This window comes from Chinchilla lanigera, unplaced genomic scaffold (genome assembly GCF_000276665.1).
Source record: "Chinchilla lanigera isolate Chin_1 unplaced genomic scaffold, ChiLan1.0 scaffold00105, whole genome shotgun sequence".
Classification (NCBI taxonomy): domain Eukaryota; kingdom Metazoa; phylum Chordata; class Mammalia; order Rodentia; family Chinchillidae; genus Chinchilla; species Chinchilla lanigera.
In genome coordinates this window covers 4,139,253-4,158,381 of record NW_004955506.1, presented here as the reverse complement: position 1 = coordinate 4,158,381, position 19,129 = coordinate 4,139,253, and the positions used below count along the sequence as shown (strand labels likewise).

General features: G+C 53.1%; 1 protein-coding gene across 2 annotated transcripts in view; it reads right to left on the bottom strand.

The window, feature by feature from the left end:
* Nucleotides 1–19,129, bottom strand: part of Dnah17 (dynein, axonemal, heavy chain 17) — a 118,255-nt gene that overhangs the window by 2,641 nt on the left and 96,485 nt on the right. For both annotated transcript variants that reach the window (XM_005407377.1, XM_013506036.1), the window contains exons 66-78: nucleotides 18,707–18,911; nucleotides 18,064–18,228; nucleotides 17,572–17,712; nucleotides 17,177–17,347; nucleotides 14,520–14,642; nucleotides 13,473–13,666; nucleotides 11,228–11,376; nucleotides 10,113–10,240; nucleotides 8,889–9,116; nucleotides 5,708–5,899; nucleotides 1,922–2,101; nucleotides 1,395–1,577; nucleotides 237–419 (exon numbers count right to left, since the gene is read on the bottom strand). In XM_005407377.1, the coding sequence (XP_005407434.1) occupies nucleotides 237–419; nucleotides 1,395–1,577; nucleotides 1,922–2,101; nucleotides 5,708–5,899; nucleotides 8,889–9,116; nucleotides 10,113–10,240; nucleotides 11,228–11,376; nucleotides 13,473–13,666; nucleotides 14,520–14,642; nucleotides 17,177–17,347; nucleotides 17,572–17,712; nucleotides 18,064–18,228; nucleotides 18,707–18,911 (2,242 nt within the window). The remainder of the gene's footprint in view (nucleotides 1–236; nucleotides 420–1,394; nucleotides 1,578–1,921; nucleotides 2,102–5,707; nucleotides 5,900–8,888; nucleotides 9,117–10,112; nucleotides 10,241–11,227; nucleotides 11,377–13,472; nucleotides 13,667–14,519; nucleotides 14,643–17,176; nucleotides 17,348–17,571; nucleotides 17,713–18,063; nucleotides 18,229–18,706; nucleotides 18,912–19,129) is intronic.

The window sequence follows — 19,129 nt, the reverse complement described above, 5'->3', positions numbered from 1 at the left end:
CCTGGTCAAGGCCATGCCAGCGTCTTCAGCTAGGGCACAGTCCAGTGACCTCCTGTGGCTTGTCCTAGAGTGCCACAGCTCCCCAGGAGGAAGAAGGGGACAGGCTGAGGCTGGGAGCCTGGGGTGTATGGTTGGTTTTTGACCATATGTGCCATTTACTCTGTAGATCAGCCTACTTCCTAAGCCATGGTCCCAGGGTCCTCAGTGACCGTGTGGTGTTGTGGGTTTTTTTTTACCTTCAGCCCCAGGTTCAACTCCTTTAGCGAACGGCGCATCTCATTGGTCAGGATGTTCATTCTTTCACATTCTTGAAAGGCGACTACTACATAGGGGGTCTTTTCAGCTGCCTTTGCCATGATCTCAGCCATGTTGAAGGACTCTGGAATCTTCTCGAGGATGTCGTCTAGCACGGCCTTCACCTGGAAGTCAGTCCCCAGCAAGTCCTTGTCACTGTGTGTTCCCCAAAGCAGAGACCCCTCCCTGCCAGTGTCAGGGCTTGGGGGCCTGCCCAAGTTTCAGATACCTGGACCCCAGAGGACTGGTAAGAGGCAAAGGAAGTTGGCTGAAACACAGGGCTGTGGGGCTACCACCATGTGTTTGAAAGGGCCAGCCGGCACTGATTATGTCCCAGCCAGCAAGGCCGTGTGACTAGAGCTGGGATCCCTGGCCTGGGGCCTCCAGACATGCCCAGACATACTCACTTCCTCTCCTGTTAGATCACTAAGCATGGGATTGGGACTTCGTCCTCTGTAGGGACCATGCTGGCCACATCCCTTCACAGTGGCCCCCATGTTGGTCATGTCCACCACTGTCCATTAGTAGGTTCCTAGTTTCAGTTGTTAGGTCGAGAAAAGCTCACAGCATAATGCAATAAAGGTGTTTCAGTGCTAAATTGGGCCTGTTTACTGGGAAGCCTAATATTTGGCTGATTTGGGGTAGAACTTTTCCAGAATGTATTCAGAAGTGCAGAGGTGCTACTGCCTCATGAGGTGGCCCCAAACTAACCCGGACAAGAGAGTCTACCCAGTGCCCTTGCACTCCATGGACTTTTGCTAATTCATCCAGTACATGGCAGTGGGATCAACCTGTGTGGTCCCCAAGCTCATCTGGAAGATTGTTGGAGTACACCTGGGCTGTCCTGTGAGCCATACCCGGTGTCCCAGGGTTCTTGCTGCAGCACAGCCTGCGCTCAACCGCTGAAGATGCTTCTGTCTAATACCGGGACCCCAGGTATCCAGCTTGCAGCTCCTCCCCTCCCTGCTGGTTTCCAGTTGGTGAGGCCAGGGGTAAAACAGTGGCTGGCTAGCAAATGCCCAGGCTCTGCGCAGGCCTGTGCTGCCCTGTGTGATCTTGCCCCTCCTCTGTTGCTGGGAAGAGCATAAGAGGGGTCCTGCCTTTTCCTCGCGGGATACTCCTGTGCCTGCTCCCGAGTCCGTCTCTTTGGGCTGCATTTCCAGGACAGTGCGGAATAGCTTCTCCGAAGTGACTGTCAGAAAGCCGATCTCTGCATTGGGGTGCAGGCCATACAGATAGGGGCTCTCAGGGGGCAGGTTCTCATCAATGTATTCGTGATAACCCTGGAAAGAGGGGTGGTTTATAAGCAGGCTGCCAAAGAAAATCTGTGCAAGCTGAGACCTGTGTCCTGTGTTTATTAAGCATTTCCTACGTGAATGTTCCACCCACGTCTTGCCTTCTGTACAAATCCTACTTGTTCCCCGGCCCTCCGTGGGCTGCCCCCTGTGCCCCAGCTTCATAAAGGAAGTTTCCACTCGTAATTTTGGTTGCCTGGGTTCTTCCTCAGCTATTGATACTCCTGTCATGTTGTGAGGCTCCCACTGGGAGCCAGCCCGGGTGGTATTCACCCTTGGCAAGCTCACGTTTGATGTACCTCCCACCCCTGAGCATGAGCTCTGGGCCTCACCTTGTAGTCCAAGTTGGGGGGAATCTGGAAGCCGGGGGCCAGCAGCACCTCTCCCTCTAGCATCTCTGTCCGGATGTACTCTGCCAGGTAGGTCCTGCACAGCCGGCGGTCCCAGTCATCTGTGATGTGGCCGCCATACATGATTTCACCAAACAGGTAGCGGAGATCATCCCAGGGCACCTTGGGGAGGGGAAAGCGGTTAGGATGAGGTGTCTCCCTGTCCCTTTCTGTCATTCACAGTGGTCGGGCTAGATGGTTAGTCCTGCTTGGGAGGGCGCACTGCGTTGCTGTGTCCCTCATCTCTGACTGTTGTCAGCACGCGGGCCGCCATCCTGGCACGTGACCTGGGTGACCAGCCCTCCAAGCCCTGCTTCCCTCTGGCTCCTCTGTCTTAGGTTGTGCGTCAGCTGTGGCTTGTGACTTCCCTCACAGTGACCTGTTCAGGGCCCCTCTGCTGGTGCCCCTGATGTCACAGACCCCAACAGAGCTCGTTCCTTCCTCTTCTTCCTCTCTGTTTCTCATGTTCTGACTCCCGAAGTTCACCTTCAGCACAGGCAGTTGAGTTCTGTGTTGCTTCAGGGTTGGCTCCGGGCCACCGACCTCCCTGTGGTCTCGAAATCCCATGAGTCATGTCTTCTAAACATATCAGGCAGGCCTTCCTTATCCACTGAAACTGGCCTGCTCCCAGCTTACCCCCAAGGGTCTGCACCCGTTGGGGAAAGCACACGTGGGCAGAAGTGGTCAACCTGCCAGGCTGACCACGTGTATAATTCTAAATTCTTTAGCAGCCACTTTAAGAACATTAAAAGGATCATTCTAACATGTTAAAAAAATATATTCCTAAGAGTTTACATTTGTTAATATCATGCATTTGAACCCAGTGTGTATTTCACACACAGCACCTCTCTGTGTGGGCTGTGTACTGACTACGTGTGGCTTGTGGGCAGCTACCGGTGGGCGGCTAGTAGAGGTCTGTGCTGCACACGGTTGGCCGCCGCTCCCTCTGCCCACGTGTATGTTGCCCAAGGGTTGCAGACCCTTGGGGGAAAGGACATCACTGACTTCCACAGTGCCATCCCTAAAAGGCTGTTGATCAAATATTGGATTAAGAACAACTAGTTGATCAATTAATTTATTTAGTCTCATGATTATTTATTTATTTATTTTACTTATTACTATGTAGTGTAGGCTGGCCTCAAAACGCAAGGCGATTCTCTTGCTTCAGCCTCCCGAGTGCTGGAATTACAGGTCTTATCAATTTTTACTGAAAACATTAATATTCTCTAAATTGTCATCTTCCTTTTCTTCTTTCCATTTTTTTGAGATGGAGTGTTCATTTGCAAGTTGTCCCGTTTTTCCTCAAACTTGTAATCCTTATGCCTCAGTCTCCTGAGTAGCTGGGATCACAGGTGTGCGCTACCATGCCTGGCTCTCTAAACTGTCATTTTCTGACTTGAAATGCTTTTCTTTGCTTGGTTATCACGAGTGTATGCTGAGCAGCTTTTTCTGCATCTTTCTTGCCCAGAGGCAGCTCTGCATTTCCTGTGAGGTGGCGTGCCCCTACTCAGCCTCCAGTTTCCCCACAGCTGCCTCCCGGGAACCGTCATTTCCCAGAGAATGGGGAGGAGTCAGTGGAACTGATGACCAGAGGATGCCAGCTGGGTTTCCCACACCTGCCCTGCAGAGTCCCTGGAGTGCCTGTTGGAGAGACAGATGAGCAGCCTGTCCTGAGGAATTCTGTGGGGCCGTCTGTGCTCGTAACAAACAGTCCAGCTGGTTTTGGTCTTCTGGCCAGAGTGGGAAGCATCGATCTTCCTCAGTCAGGAGGGTGAGGGGCCTCTGGACACGAATGACGTCAGGACAGGCGTTTAATGGCGTCAGGCGTGACCTGTGCTCCGCGGGGGAAAGGCGGGATGTGGCAAGGGGATGACGAGGCTTCCTGACCACCAGTTCGGACCCAGCATGGCAGCCAGCATAGCCCCATAGCACCCTGTCCACTCACAGGCATTCTTGGCAACTTGGAATCTGTGCGTGTAAATGGGGGACACTCTTTTAAACATTCTTGCAAGATTGTTGTTCCCCAACTGATCTCGCAGAGGGAAGTGTTCCTACCTGAGGTGATGAAAATCCTCCCTGACATCTCTTGCCTGTGTGTTCACATGTGGGGTTGAGGACACGGTGACACACGTGAAACACACCATGGGGACTGTCGCAGCTACCTGCAGGTGGAGCCTGCCTGTCCCTTGCCCGCAGCGTCTGCAGAGGCATGGCGACCTGTTCTGCCCTCCTGCTCCTGCAGGCCTGAGTGCATCTGCAGGGAACATGTGACCCCTGACAGCCATCCTAGGCAGTCAGCTTGCTGGGTCAGGGAAGCTCCGTGGTGGCCTCCCAGGCAGGCTGCCATGACACCACCGGCCAGCACCTCCCGTAGCGCCTTCTCGGGTGGCCCACAGGGAGGCACTGTGCAGGGCTGTGTCATCTTTCCTGGTCTGGGCTCAGTGTCTCCCCTCTCCCGCTCTCGCCAGCACCTTGAGCTTTGCTCCAGGGGAGCAGGGACCAGGACTCCTAAGACCGGCATCGAAGGCCAGCCTGGCACTTCCCTTTCCTCATTTAACCCCCAGGGCTTATGGCGATGCTGCCATCCCTTTCGCTCAGGGAGGAAACAGGCTCAGAGCACTTGAGTGACCTGCTAGAGGCTCCTCTGGCCCCAGCACTGTCTGTCACTCTGACAGCTGGTTCCTCCTGTTTGGCCAGGGCTGCTTTGTGCCATTCCACCTCCTGGCCTGTAAGAGGGTGCTTGGTGCCTTGCTTTCTCAGGAGTTACGGTTCTTGTTGCCATTAATTTGGGGCCCAAGGTGAGAGGGAAAAGCCTTGTGCCTGTGATGGAAGAGAGGTGCTGGGGCTGCACCAGCCACACCTGCGTCAGACGCTGAGAGCCATATGAGCGGGCTGCTGCTCGCCAGTTCATGGATGAGGTGGCCAGGTGTTAGGGGCACATGGCTGGGGCCACTGGGCCTGAGGAGGCATAAGCCATTTAGAGAGCTCCCCTCATCTAGCAGAGAGCAGGGCTAGAAACAAACCCTCACCACCTGGTCCCAAACTTGTGCTCATAACTCTAGGCCATACCTGTGTGTTCACCAGCCTGTCCCCCACCTGGCCCCTTGGGTCTGCAGGACACTGCTGTGCCTGCCTGCTGTAGATAATTTCCCCCAGAGGGTATTCTGCTGTGTGTTCTTTCCAGCCTTGCTTGGTATCTGCATACGACTTGGTGCATTTATTCCCATTTTCCACAGTGGGAAGAAGTGCCCCATTTCTCTGAGATTTGTTGAGGGAAGAAACAAGCCAGGGTTATCTCCAGACATTGACCAGAGCCTTGGGGACAAGAGGCCCTCAGCCCAGGAATCTCCCCCTTCTCCTGTCCTGTCCGTGCTCACTGGCCAGGGCTACTGGGATTGAGGGGATGGAGTTCCAGTTCAAGACAAGCAGCTATCTTTGAGTGCCCCATGGTGAGAATTTGCAAGCAGAACTGTCCCCAGATAGTGGACAACTGCAGGACTGGACCCAACTGTTACAGGAGGGTGGGGAGATCTGGTGTTTTTCAGGGTTACTCTAGTTGTGGAACCTACCTATTGTCTTTCTTTCTTTCTTTTTTTAACCTAATATCTTTTAAACTCAAGACAAAGAACAATGAAAGGGCAGGGTGGGTGGAAGGAATGTGCCAAGCCCTCGTGGTGGAGGTGACTTGGGGGTAGCCAGGAAGGTTGGGATCCTCATTATAACCCTCACCTTGGCGTTGGCCTCCAGGTAATTGTAGAGAACGTTGATGGAGATGGTGAGGTCCCCGTTGTTGAAGGGATATGACCGGTTCCATCCTTGGGCACCAAACTTGCGCCGCTCAGCCACCACCGCATGAAAGTAGCAGAGGGCAAAGAGGATGCACTTGAACTCGATCTCTTTAGTGCACATCTCCAGCGTGTCCTGCAGGGGGCAGGCGGAATTGGGGAAGTTTTGTTTTTTTGTTTTAAAGTTTTTTGAGACAGGGTCTCTGTGTAGTCTAGGGTGGACTTGAACTCATTATATGGCCCAGGCTGGCCTCAAACTCACAGAAATCCTCCTGTCTCAGCCTCCTGAGTGCTGGGATTACAGATGTATGCCACCACGCCTAGTGAGAGGAATTTTATAGAGAGCGCCTTCTTTGCCACTTTGTGGGGAGCAATCCAATCTATTCCTCCTCCCACCCACCCATTGGTGAAGGCTCAGGTAGAACTGCTTTCCCTTGTTTCTTTCAGAAATGCAGTGTTATCACTCTTAAGTATTTATTACAAGTGAAGTTGACAAAATAAGTCATGTGTTGTATAACAATGTTTCAGTCAATGATAGACTGAAGATGAGATAGATGTCGTCACAAGATTATGATGGAACGGAAGAACCCTTCACCTTGGGACACTAAGTGATGCTGGGCTGTTGTCACCTGGTAGCTCAAGAGTGACTGGCATTGTGCTGATGCTGGTACCAAAGCACCTTCTGTGCTGCCAGCCATATGAGAGTTTAGCTCATGCAGTTACACATGTACAAAATATTTGATAATGACCATGAGCCATTATGTTACTGAGCTGTATATTCACTATACTGTGCCTTTGGTGTGCTGGGATGGAGCCCAGGGTAAGCACTCTACACAGAGCTATTCTCCCAGCCTGTACTATTCTTTTTATCATTATTTACTTATTTACTCATTTACTTACGCAGTACTGGGGACTGAACCCAAGCTCTTCACACTGAGCTACATATTCTGAGACAGGGTCTCACTAAGTCACTAAGTCGCCCGGGTTGGGCTTGAACTTGTGATCCTCCTACATCAGCCTCCCAGAGTGCTGGGATTCTAGATGTGTGCCACCATGTTTAGCTCGTCATTTATTTTAGAATGTACCCCTTGTTTTTTTTTAAAGTAGCCGTTCAGGCACAGACGTGTGCCACAGTCCTGGTGCTTAGAAGCGTCCACATTGGCGGTGGGTGAGGAGGACTGCAGCTGCTCTGCCTCACCCCGTCTGTAAGCCCCACCCCAGACAGACGCACACCATGTGCAGCGCAAGTGACATGCTACAGGCAAAGCAGCCCAAGGGCTTGGAGTCACTGCAATGCCACGCTGCTGCAAAGGCCGCTAAATGTGTCTTCTCGATTGCTATAGTGACCCCATTGCAGACTGGCACCAACCCTGTGAGCCACGCTGCCCCCAGCTCTTGGTACACCCAATACCCTTTGTCACACTGGATTCCCTCTTCACACCCCTCACCCCCCCTTGGCCAGCGGTCTGGGTTGTGGTCTGCTTCTCATTTATTCCTTGTCCCTGCAACATGCTGGGCACAGGGTATAGACCGGGAGGATGAGGGGACAAGTGACCCACTTCGAGCATCTTTTTTTGCCTTCAGTTTGACAATGGTGTGTGCATAAGCGGGTCAGGAATTGCTGGTGGATGGCTCAGAATTCTCGTGTAAGTACCTGTCAATGTTAAGTCAGATACAGAAGTTACTCCTCCTGGGGACAGTGACCTCTGTAGGTGGATCTTTGTTAGAAGACAGTGTCAAAATCTCAAAAAGACCTAGGCTCAGAAGGGAGATGGGGCGTACGCACATAGAAGATCGTACAAGGTGTGATGGAACAATATGGTGAATGCTTAAAGAATTATTAAAAGACACATCACCACGAATCCTCCTCAAAATCCTCCCCCTCGCTTTGAACACACTTATCCCAACACTCTTGCCACTTCCTGAAGCTGGAAGTCCTCTTCTGCGAATGTCTTTAGTTGCACTATTGTGGCTGTCTTGATGTCCCAAATCTATTTAAAATGTTTACCTTTCGTGGTTGTTTTGACTTTGGGGAACAGTAGAAGTTGCCCCATTGCCAGATCTGGTGAGCAAGATGGGTGAGGACACGCCATCATACTTTTATGAGCCTGCCTTTCTGTTGGACAGTATTTGGCAGCAGTATTCACTGTACTTTTTAATTACCCCTCGTAAAGATGCTCATGAAAAGACTTCCAGAACTGCTTCAGAAAGTGGCAAGGATGACGGGATAAGTGTGTTCGAAGTGAGGGGTTAATGCCAATATGTCTTTTTACTGTAACGTGTAAAGGTAAATATTCACTGTATATTTGGAACATCAGTGAATAATGAAAATGTGCCCATAGAATGAACACAGATGCTGGGGGCTGCAGGAGCAGCTGTCCCTTGGCAGGAGTGGGGTGTTGGTGCCGCCTCGAGGACAGTGAGCTTCTGGTGGGAGGAAGGAGAGGTGAGCACACTCCAGGTGGAGGCGGAGGTGGAGGAGACCCTGCCAGGCAGGTGTGGTGCTCCTGGAGCCTGCAATGCCAGGCACGCCCAGGCCTTCACCCTCCACCCTGCGGGCAGCAAGCAGCCCCTGCAGTTGCTAGTGGAGGAGGACAGGCTTACTGTGGTTTCCATCCTACTGATGGCAGCGGGTCAGGGAGGGGACCCAAGGTGAGCATACCTGGCCCTGGTGGGACAGCATCGCCTCCAGCATGGGGTGCCATGGCCCCATCACCCAAAGTTGGCCTTCATCCCAGCGTCACCCTCATGAAGGTGGCAACGGTTGTACCGCAGGAAAGTTGACCAACCCTCAGGCAGCCTCCCGCAGGAGCACGGCCTTGTTTCCCATGACCCTGCAATGACGAGCTCACTGTTCCCAGAACTCACCACACCTTCACCTACAGGGCTGTGAAACTGCTTCTGCTTGATAAAGGCTTAAGGAATCATACAGTCTTTCAGAAGCGTACTGTGATGGGCGTGGTGTGTGTGTGGGTGTGTGTGTGTGCAAGCAAGGGTGCTGGGGGGGGTGTGGCGGGCAGGACATGGGGTGCAGCTCTCCCCTGAGCTCGGAGGTGTCTCCTGGCCTGGGCCTGAGGGCGGCATGGGCCTGGGGCAGATACTGGGCTCGGTGCTGGGTGCCCTACCTGGGTGAAGAGGTCCAGGGCCTTGTGCAGGTTGGCGTGCATGCCCGTGGGCGGCTCGTTGGTGATTTTGATGGCGTTTTCCAGGATGCCCTGGGGGATGATGTGGGACTCGGGGCTGGGTGCGGGCTCTGCGCTGATGAACACACGGTAGTTGTCGTGGCTGCCCATGCTGTAGCGCTCCACCTTCTTATCCAGGGTGCTCAGCCACCGGGCCACCAGATGGATGTTCTGCAGCCAAGGCTAGGGGTTAGCTGCTCCACCCAGGCCCCTCAGGACCTGCCATTGTGCCCCACCCCTTGGCGTAGCCTGGGCCCTTCTGATGGCACCCGCCCCTCACTGCTGCCGCCCTGTGTGGGCATTGAGATGTTACCAACAATGCCTGTGCTCAGTTATTTATTTTTTTTTATTTGTTTGTTTTCTTTGTTTTTTTTCCGGTACTGGGAATCGAACTCACGACCTTGCGCTTGCTGGGCAGGCACTGTGCCGCTGAGCTAAATCCCCAGCGCCTGTGCTCAGTTATTTCAAGACAGCCTCGTAGTGGGTCCTCTGTATCTCCCTACACAAGGCTGCAATCACCTGGTCCCCAACTTCCTCTAGGGGTCATCTGGAGGGGCACCAGGGCCAGGAGGGATGGTTGTGTTGGACTTTGACCAGAAAGTGGTAGAGCGAATGTCTTGGGGGCTATGGTGCTTGCTACCTCCCCGAGCAGCACCAGGGATGGTTTTATGAGCTGGGTTTGCGTGTGTGTATGTGTGTGTGTGTGTTTCTCCTTCATTTCTGGCAATGGATTCCAGGGCCTTTACACAGAGGTATGATCCCAAACTTTTCTACTTATTATTTTGAAACAGTCTTGTTAGGTCACTAAATTGCCCAGGATGGGCTTGAACTTGGGATCCTCTTGCCTCAGCTTCCCAGAGTGCTGGGATTACAGGTGTGCGGCTCATGTTAGTTTTAAAATGACATGTCTTTAGAGGTTCTCTGGTATAAACAGAGTCTTTGTTGGTATAAATAGCATCTCTGTCACCATGGGAGAATCTGCTCTTCTACGCGGAGGGCCTTGGACCCTCACCCCCAAGCTAACCCGACCAAACTACTGCGGGGTCTGTGCCCTCCCCTTCAGGGATTGTCAGGTCTCTACCCACATTTTTAACGCAAATCCCTGAGATAAGCTGCTTGCTTTTGGGTTTCTAGTCCCATGGCTGCCTTGGTGAGGGGAATCCTCACCTGCAGAATGACCCAGTGTCCATTCTCGGCAGCCACGTCCAGAGCGTTCTCAGCCACCACCTCTTGTCCCTGCCCCAGGGACACATTGTGGAGTTTCCCATTGTCTATGGTAAATCCCAGTTTTTTTCCTAAAGAAAGGAAAAACAGGAAAAGCACAGAGATGATTCAATGACAAAGGTTCCGGCTGTGCGGTCCACAGCCGGGAACTCCACACACATCCCTGTCTTGTTTATTGAGGGGAAGCACATGTCACATAAAGTCACCATTGTAAACCATCTCAAAGTGTACAGCTCAGCGACGTTGCGTCCACTCGCCCTGTTGTGCAACTGTCTGTTGGGCTCTGGAACGTCTTTACCACTCCAGGCGTCCTCATGCCCGTTAAGCAATCATCCTCCGTCCCCCTCCCCCAGTCCCTGGTATCAGCCTGCCTGTTTTCTGCCCCATGAACATTTCACATAAATGGAATTACATAATTTGAGGTCTTTGTGTCTGAGAATAGTGTTCAGGGCACATCCATGTTGTAGCATGCTTCAGAACTTTGTCCCTTTCTGTGCCAGAGTAATAGTCCACACTGCAGTTATACTATATGTGTTTATCCATGCATCCATTGGATAGTGCTGTGTTTTCTACCGTTTAGTTACTGTGAATGAATATTTATGGAAAGCACTTGTTTGAATATCTGCCTTGTTTTTGGGGTGCGGTGGGGTGCTAGAGATCAAACCCAGAGCCTTCTGCGTACTAGGCAAGGGTTTTGCCATCCAGTTAAACCTCCAGCCCCTGAATACCTGTTTTCAGTTCATTTGACTGTGTTCCCAGGGGCGGAGTTGCTGGGTCATATGGTAATTCTGTGTGTAACTCATTGGGAAACTGCCAAGCCATTTCCACAGCAGCTGCTGCACCCTTTCACATTCCTACTAGCAATGTACATGGATTTCAATCTCTCCATGCCCTTGCCAACACTTGTTATTATTCTGCTTTTGAACAATAAGTTGCTCTGCTTTTGAGCAACCCTAAGGGGTGTGTAGTGATATCTTGCTGTGGTTTTGATTTGCATTTCTCTGATGGTGCTGACACACGCCTCACTTTTGAGGGTGTCGCTGGCCCGCTGCACTCACCCAGGGCTTCCACGTCTTTCAGAGGGTCAACCCCTGGGGAAAGGATGAAGAAGATAGGGGTGGACGGGCTGCTCTCCTCATAGGACTTAGAAAATTCAACGCTGCGGCCTTCCACAAACTTGCTGCCCATCTTCTCCTCCACGAAGTTCCTGCAGGAGATGTGCTTTGTCAGGCCCGAAAGTCGTGGACCCCAGAGCTCTGGTTCCGGAGTCCAGAGTTTGGGGTCAACCCCAAACCCTCTTGGGTCCATAATAAGCTAATTTGTAGGGGCAAAAAAAAAAAAATGGCCCAAGCAGAGGGTGGACTTTGGTGGACTTTCCAAGCAGAGAGATGCCTCCGGCAAAGCTATTTGCAGGGCTTCTTCCTGCAACGAGAGGCCTGTGTGGGTGGGTGCTTTCTCCGCCTGGGCTTTACTTGTTCCAGGCACACTCTGTTTGCTGGGGGCCAGCAGTGAACTCTTCCTCTGAGCCGTCCAGGCAGGCAGTAGTGGCCCCACACCCCACCAAGGCCAACTGGCGACAGGGTGGGCAGGAAGGAAGTTCAAGTTAGGCCAGTGTTGCTGAGTTCCAGCGGCCACACAACACGGGCAGTCAGAGGAGTTAAAGAGAGGAGGGGACTAGAATACAGACGCCCCTCTGCCAAGCCCCATAGCTCTCTCTAACTATATCTAGGGTCAGTCGGGGCTTCAGATAATCCTCTTAGAGAACGCGGAATGTTGTTCTGGGTGATCTTCGGATTTCAGGGATCTGCTGATCACAGGTGGCTGAGCTCACTGTATTCTACTGTCCAGCCCCGGCCTTGACTGACCACTGACTGTCTCCAGGCTGACAACGTGCTCCTCAGAATCGGTCTGAGTGCTCTGGGCACCGGGAAGACTTCCGGCAGAGCCGTTCCCTTACATTCGCCCAGGTGTTCCAGCCCCTTCCCTCTGCTTTAAGGAAGATCTGGGGGCTCTGCCTTCCGCTCGCTGGGGCTTTCTGGGCACCTGTATCTGTTACTCACTTCCCTGCTCTGGCCTCCGCTAGGTTCTGTAGTTTCCTGAGCCAATGCTGACTACAGGTGGGCGGAGAGAGGGGAGCTGCTCTTCCTGAAGCCCTGGATTCTGTTAGTTAGGGCCTTCGGAATAGACTCAGAACACAGATGTGATGACCCTGGGCCTTCCAGAATATACTAAGCCCTGCTCCTGGACAGGGATGGAACTGAGTCACCTTTTGTTAATTACCCGGTTGGCCAGGCAGCCATTCTCTATGGGGCAATGCGGGTGCTGAGTAAGGGTACACGCTCAAGGCCTGCTGGCACCTGGGTCACACTAAGTTTTCCTGGGCAGGTGGAGGCTCCCGCTCAGATGGTCGGTGCCCTTCCCCTAGGCCTCTCCCAGACGTTGCCCAGCCTTCCTCCAGCACTGCGTCCTGCACCCTGCCCTCCTGCCTCGCTGGGCCAGCCCAACTCTCCCACAGGACGGTGACCTCTCGTTTCTTTTCACCCCACTCTTCCCCACCACTCTTGGCTTTTTTCCTCTTCATCCAAGCAAAGGAGAGTAAAACAAAAAGTGGATGAATAGCAAGTGGGTGTGAGTCAGGGCCCGGCTTTGTCAGAGGGGAATTCTGCTAGGGACGTGAGTGTCTTATGGGAACTCTGGCTGCATTCATGCTGCTGGGAAAGTTGAAAAGGAAAGAAGCCACCCCCACCCAGGCCCTGAGCGTGGGCCCTGGGCTCGGCCCGTGTGCACCCCCTCTCCCATCCTTCCAACACGGAAGGGGTCAGGTCCAGCGGCGTCGTTCTGGGAATTGGAACAGTTCACTTGCAAACTAGCCGCTACTGTTGTCCATAAGAGAAAGATGTTCAGGGCAGGCCTGAGGGGTTGGAAGTCCTCAAGTGCTGATGGATTTGCCCTTTCTTCATTGGTGTGGCCACGAGAACACGAGCTTCTTTTCGGTCTCGAAGGCTCACGTGGGGGTGGGAGCCTGTCTTCCTGTGACATGTCACAGGCTGCCCCTCCTTATGGGTCATCAGGTCCCACTGACCACACTCTGAGACACGCAGTGTTAATGAGAGCTCAGGGTCATAGGTTGTTTTGACCAAAGATCCACGTGGACAACAGGGCCTCAGTACCTTCCTCTGTAAAATGGGGCTAGAAACCAGCCCAGGGGATGAACAGAAATTTCAGCATGCCCAGCCCAGTGGCTCGTGGCCTTGCTTCCCCCCACCACCCCCCCGTGCCATTGCTCATGCCCGGGACACTCACTTCACGGCGTAGGTCATGCGGTCTGGCCGCATGCACCTCACCATGCAGAGCTTCTGCAGGGCCGTCTTGTTCTTCCACTCTTTGGGGAAGACTTCCTTCTCCGGGGCCTCTGACTCCACCAGCTTCTTCCACCGCTTGGCAGACCCTTCGATGTCACTGTCCAGGTTCTTGAACTCGTCCATCTCCGCCAGGGCCTAGGGCAGATGTGGCAGTCAGGGGGCACCTTCCCCAGTGCTCCTTAGTTCCCTGAAGAGAGGCCACGGTCTCTAGAGGAGACCAGGGCTCTAAGTGGCCTGTTGCTAAAATGGTGACTGTCACTCATGTCCACTGCAGGCCCAGCCTCTGTGGGAGGAGTCCAGCCTGGCAGTGTGGGTCTGCGCGTCCGGACAGGCTCTGGACAAAGCCATTCTGTTCCAGGCACTACTTACTTTATCAGGTCTATTCAGGCTGGGACTTAAAGCTTGGGGCTTGCGGGTTCTAGACTGTATATCCAGGACTTTGAGGGGCACGTCTGTGTGCAGAGGGCCGAGAGGGCCCTGGGGGAGGGGTCCCCATTCTGGCTCTGCTGCTGTGTGCAGGCCAGCAGGGACCTAGCCATGTCACACTCAGGAGGAATGAAAGGCCTTCTGGGAACTGACAGTGCCCATCTGCCCTCCATCCCCTTACTTTTTTTTTTTTTTTTTTTTTGTTTTTTTGGTACCAGGAACCGAACTCATGACCTCAGGCTTGCCAGGCAAGTGCTTATGCTGCTGAGCTATATCCCCAGCCCCTCTCACTTTTTTTTGAGAGAGGGTATCACTCCGTAGTTTAGATTGGCCTTGAACTCACTGTGTGACACAAGCTGGCCTCAAACGCATGACAGTCTTCCTGCCTCTGCCTCCTGAGGGCTACCACGCCTGGTTCCATCCCCTTCTTTGGTCCCTCGCTTCGCTGAATTTTATGAAGGCCCTAGCTCCTTACAATCTGGGCTTGTAGACATCCTCAGCCCTGGCCAGAGAGGCTCCGCAGCAGGAAGAAAGGACGCAGAGCTGGAGTTTGAAGACTCACCTTGATCCCACCCCAGCCTTGGTGCTGCAGGAAGTCTACTGGCGAGACGACCCCGGCCTTGAAAGGGAAGCGCAGGAGGAAATCCAGCTCCACTGGGTTCAGCTCTTTCTTCATGGACAAGACCTGAGGGAAGGTGAGGTGACACTCAGTGTTGGTCGCCAGGCAGTGGCACGGAGGGGTTGTCAATCCACTGCCCTTGAAATGAGCCCTCCCGTGCACCAGCTAAGGCATGATGGGGGGAGTTCACACAGCCCTTCGGTTGGGGCAGGACTTGGTCTTCACCCTCACTTTGTGTTTTTAAATTGGGAAAAACACAAAGTTTATCATCTGAACCACATTCAAGTCCATGACTCAGTGGCACACTCTAGCTTTAGAACCTTGCATTACCCCAGGAGGAAACCTCTCCTTAGCTGGCCGCTGCCCATTTGCCTTCTCCCAGCCCCTGGCCACCACTGGTCTACTCTCTGTCTCTCTGGATTTGCTTCTGGACATTGCAGATAAATGGAATCCTGTCCTCTGTGCCTTTTGCTCCTGGCTTTTTTTACTGAGCATGTCACTGAGGCTCACCCCTGTTGCAGCATGGGTCAGAATTTTGTTCCTTTTTAAGACTGAGTAACATTCCACTGTGGAATACACCACACTGTATTCCTCCATGCATCTGCCCAGGGACTCTGGGGTTACTCTGGCTATTGTGAATCATTTGGTTCTTGGCTGGGTGAATCATGTGGCTGTGAATGTTGGTGGATAACCATCTGGATACCTGAGGTTTCTTTTGGCCTATTAGTTACATAGACTAGTGGGCTTTGATTTGGCATATTCAGACATGCATGTAATATGCTTTGGTCATTCCCTGTCCCCACCCCATACCTTTTTTTTTTTTTTTTTTGTCTTTTTGAGACGGGGTCTCCCTGTGCAGTTCAGGCTGGCCTTGAGCTCACTTTGTAGCCCAGGCTGGTCTCGAACTTGTGACGATCCTCCTGCCTCAGCCTCCCGAGTGCTGGGATTACAGGCGTGTGCCACCACACCTGGCTCACCCCATACCTTTTAAAAAATCTGGGTGTATACCCTGGAATGAAGTTGCTGGGCCCTGTTATCTACCATCTTACCACTTGTGTGTGCTGGCTCCCTGGGTCCCCAGCCCCCGGTCTGGGTTATTTTGCAGTGGCTTTTGGGGGCAGCTAGCAGGCACCCTCTGTATCAGCTGGATGGCAGGGAGCTGGGGGCTCCAAAGGTCACTGCATAGTTGCTGCTGTCTCCTGAGTCAGGTGCCCAAACAGCTCCTTTGTTCAGACACCAGAAAGAGTTTCTTCCAAGTCAAGCTCTTCCTTTTGGTCAAACAAAAATTTGTTCCTGGGGCCTAAGGAGTGAGCTTTCTACTCCAGCAAATTAAAGGGCACATCGAGGACCTCTGAGGACTTTTTAGCCAGAGAAAAACACACAGCAAACATGTGACTCAGATACTCACAGGGAGGAGAAGCTCCATCCTTGGAACTCCCTGGCTCCAAGTCTGAGCTTGGACTGAAAGTTAGGTTTGCGTGGATGCCCACGCTACCTATAACCACAGCTGTACCACGGCACACACAGGATCACAGAGGGGTGTCTTGTGGCTTGAATGTGAACCCGAGGCACAGGGGTTGAACTTTAATCCCCGGTGTGATGGTGTTGGGAGGTGGGACCTACTGTCGGTAGTAACTAGGCTGGGAGGGCAGAGTGAGGGGCTCGTGCCATTATCGGGGAAGCAGAATCCTTATAAAGGGGGGGAGGTCTGGCCCCTCCTCGCTCTCGCACCCTCTCATCGCCCACCAAGGGATCACGTGGTAAGAACCCTCCCCCCAGATGCCAGTACCTTGATGGTGGATTTCTGGACTCCAGAACTGTGAGAAATAAGTTTTTATTGTCTGAGGTATTCTGAGACTAAAACAAGCTATTTGTTTTTGAGATAGGATCCAGGCTGGACTTGAACTCATGGGCTCAGGCGGCCCTCTTTCAGCCTCCTGAGTAGCTGGGATTACAGATATGCTCCATTGTGCCTAGCCGAGATAGGCTTCTTAAACAACTTAATGGAACATAAATCTTTAAATTGTTCTGCAGTACTGTGTAAACAGGAGTACAACTATTACTTCTTGTAACATTCATTTTTTTTTAAAGAAATATCACTTTGCTGGGTGTGGTGGCACGCAGGAGGCTGAGTCAGGAGGATGGTGAATTCAAGGCCAACCTGGACTACGTAGGGAGACCCTTTCTCAAGAATAAAGATATTACAGGACCAGGGATATAGCTGAGCAGCACAGTCCCTGCCTGGCAAGCACAAGGTCCTGAGTTCGAGTCCCAGTATAAAAAAATAATAAAAATGTTCCTTAGTATCCACAATGGGCTAAGCACGAATATAGGACTACTTACTTTGAACTACTTAAGTATAAAAAAATGATGTTTCTTTGTAAACTTCTCTTTAACTCACCCCTTCCTCAGTCTCTCCTGGAAGATGTTGCCTGTTTCCTGAATGTAGACAAAATGGGCCCCAGGCGTGTCCCACCTTAGGCACCTTGGCTTTTACCTGGGGACTTTGCTAACATGCAGATTGGATTCACCAGGCCTAAGCAAAGGGCACCAACTACTGGGAACTCCTGCACACTCTGAACAGGGAGGCAGGACCTTACCTGAAATGTCACTTGGGCCAGAAAGATGAGTTTGTCCCTCTCAAAGAGCCCGCGGGCCGTGTACATGTAGACAGAGTAGGTGATCTCGTCTGTCAGGTTGATCACACGCTGCTTGACCTCATCCGCGGGGGTGGTCTTCTGGATGGCTTTCTCAAACACCACGTTGAAGGCCTGGGGAAGCAGCCAGTGAGGGCTGTGGAGGCCTTCAGAGCAGCTCTGGCCTCTGGTGGGCTTGGACTGGGGCACCAGGAAGAGTGGGGCAGAGGTGCTGGCACTGGCCTGAGTGGTGTCCTGGCTCCCCTCCATCCAGGGTGGACCTGGTCTGCCCTCAGGTTGGCACCGCCCCAAGGCCCTGAGCACACCAGACCCCTGCCTTGGAACCCAGGTGCACCGACCTTGAGTGAGAACTGGTAGATGGGGTTGATTTTGTTGAGGTCGTTCAGGATGAAGTAGAGCAGGGACGCCCGCTCCGCAGCAGGGCGGTAGTTCTCTCGCGCCTCGTTGATCTTAGCTTCTGTGATTTTTGCCTCTTGTACCTCAAAACAGACAGAAGGGGCACGGATGAATCCAGCAGGTGGACGAGCCTCCTCCACCTTGTCCTTGTCTGAGGTATTCTAAGACTAAGACAAGCTATTTGTTTTTGAAACGGGGTCCGGGCTGGACTTGAACTCATGGGCTCAAGTGGTCCTCTCTCAGCCTCCCGAATAGCTGGGATTACAGATATTATGCCTAGCCCCTCCACCAGTGGCTCCACCCCATACAAAGCCCTTTGATCCCAGGTGACCATGGCTTCTTCCTGCCCACTGGGGCAGGCTCCTCACAGCCCGGCTGCCACCCTCCTGTGTGCTCTGGCCAGGCCACATGGCGGCCCAGGAGTTGGCTCCTACCTTTTCCTCGATCTCACTGGCTGTGTGTTTGGTGGTCTCCAGGTTCTCCACCAAGGCGGTGTCTCCTAGAAAGTTTCCTGATGCGGCTGACAGACGAGCCAAGAGTGAGTCTTCCAGCTCCTTCAGGACGATCTTGAATTCATTCTGAGATTTGGTGAGGTTCGCCTGTGGGGGTGGCCGAGGGCGGGGAAGCAGAGTCAGTGGCTTCTCCCTCCCGGGCACCTGGGCCTCCCTGTGGCAACCACATGGACTTTGCCAGCTGGGCTTCAAAGGAGAGGAACAGCACCCAGCCTGCAGGGACACATGGACATGGGAGCCTCAGTGCTGCAGAGGAACAAGAGGCAGGAGAGCAGCGCTCTTCTGAGCCCCCTGTGACAGAGTAAGGCCGTGGCCTGGGTGGCTACACAGACTGTTCCTTGGGGCAGGACCCTCCGAGCCACCCAAGGATCGCTGCGAGTCCTGCTCTTCAGGTGAAGCTGCCATCTGACTTGGGAAGTGAAAGAAGGGACAGCTGGGAAAGAAGTGATTCAATCTGCTGGACAGAAAGATACAGCTCAGGACCACCAGCGGGGGCTGCTTCAGAGAGCAGCAGTGAGATGCATGGGGCCACCTCTGTGTCCCGACATGTGACCATCGTTGCTACCTTCAGCTGCTCCAGATCTGGGCGCTCTTTGGCCACCACAGCGGCCAGGAGTTGGTCCTCGAGCCCATCTCTGGTGACCAGGAAGTTGATGAGGGTGCACTGGGCTTGCATCTCGGGCTTGTAGTGTGGGTTGAAGTACTTGGTGTGCAGGATCAGGCGGAAATTGGGGTGGTACTCCACCTCCTTGTCACCGATCTTAATATACCTGGTGGGGAGTGCACGTGAGGTGAAATCAAGGGACAGGGCTGCCCACATACCACTTGGTGGCTGTCCCCAGGGTGGCTACCCTGGAATGCTACACTGGTTGCTGGACAAACTCTGCCACACCCCTTGGCCTGGGATATGGCCCTCTGGAGGCCTCATGTGTCCTTTCCTGTGGGATCCTGATGTCATCTGCACTGTGGGGTTTATGCAGCTGGTTGC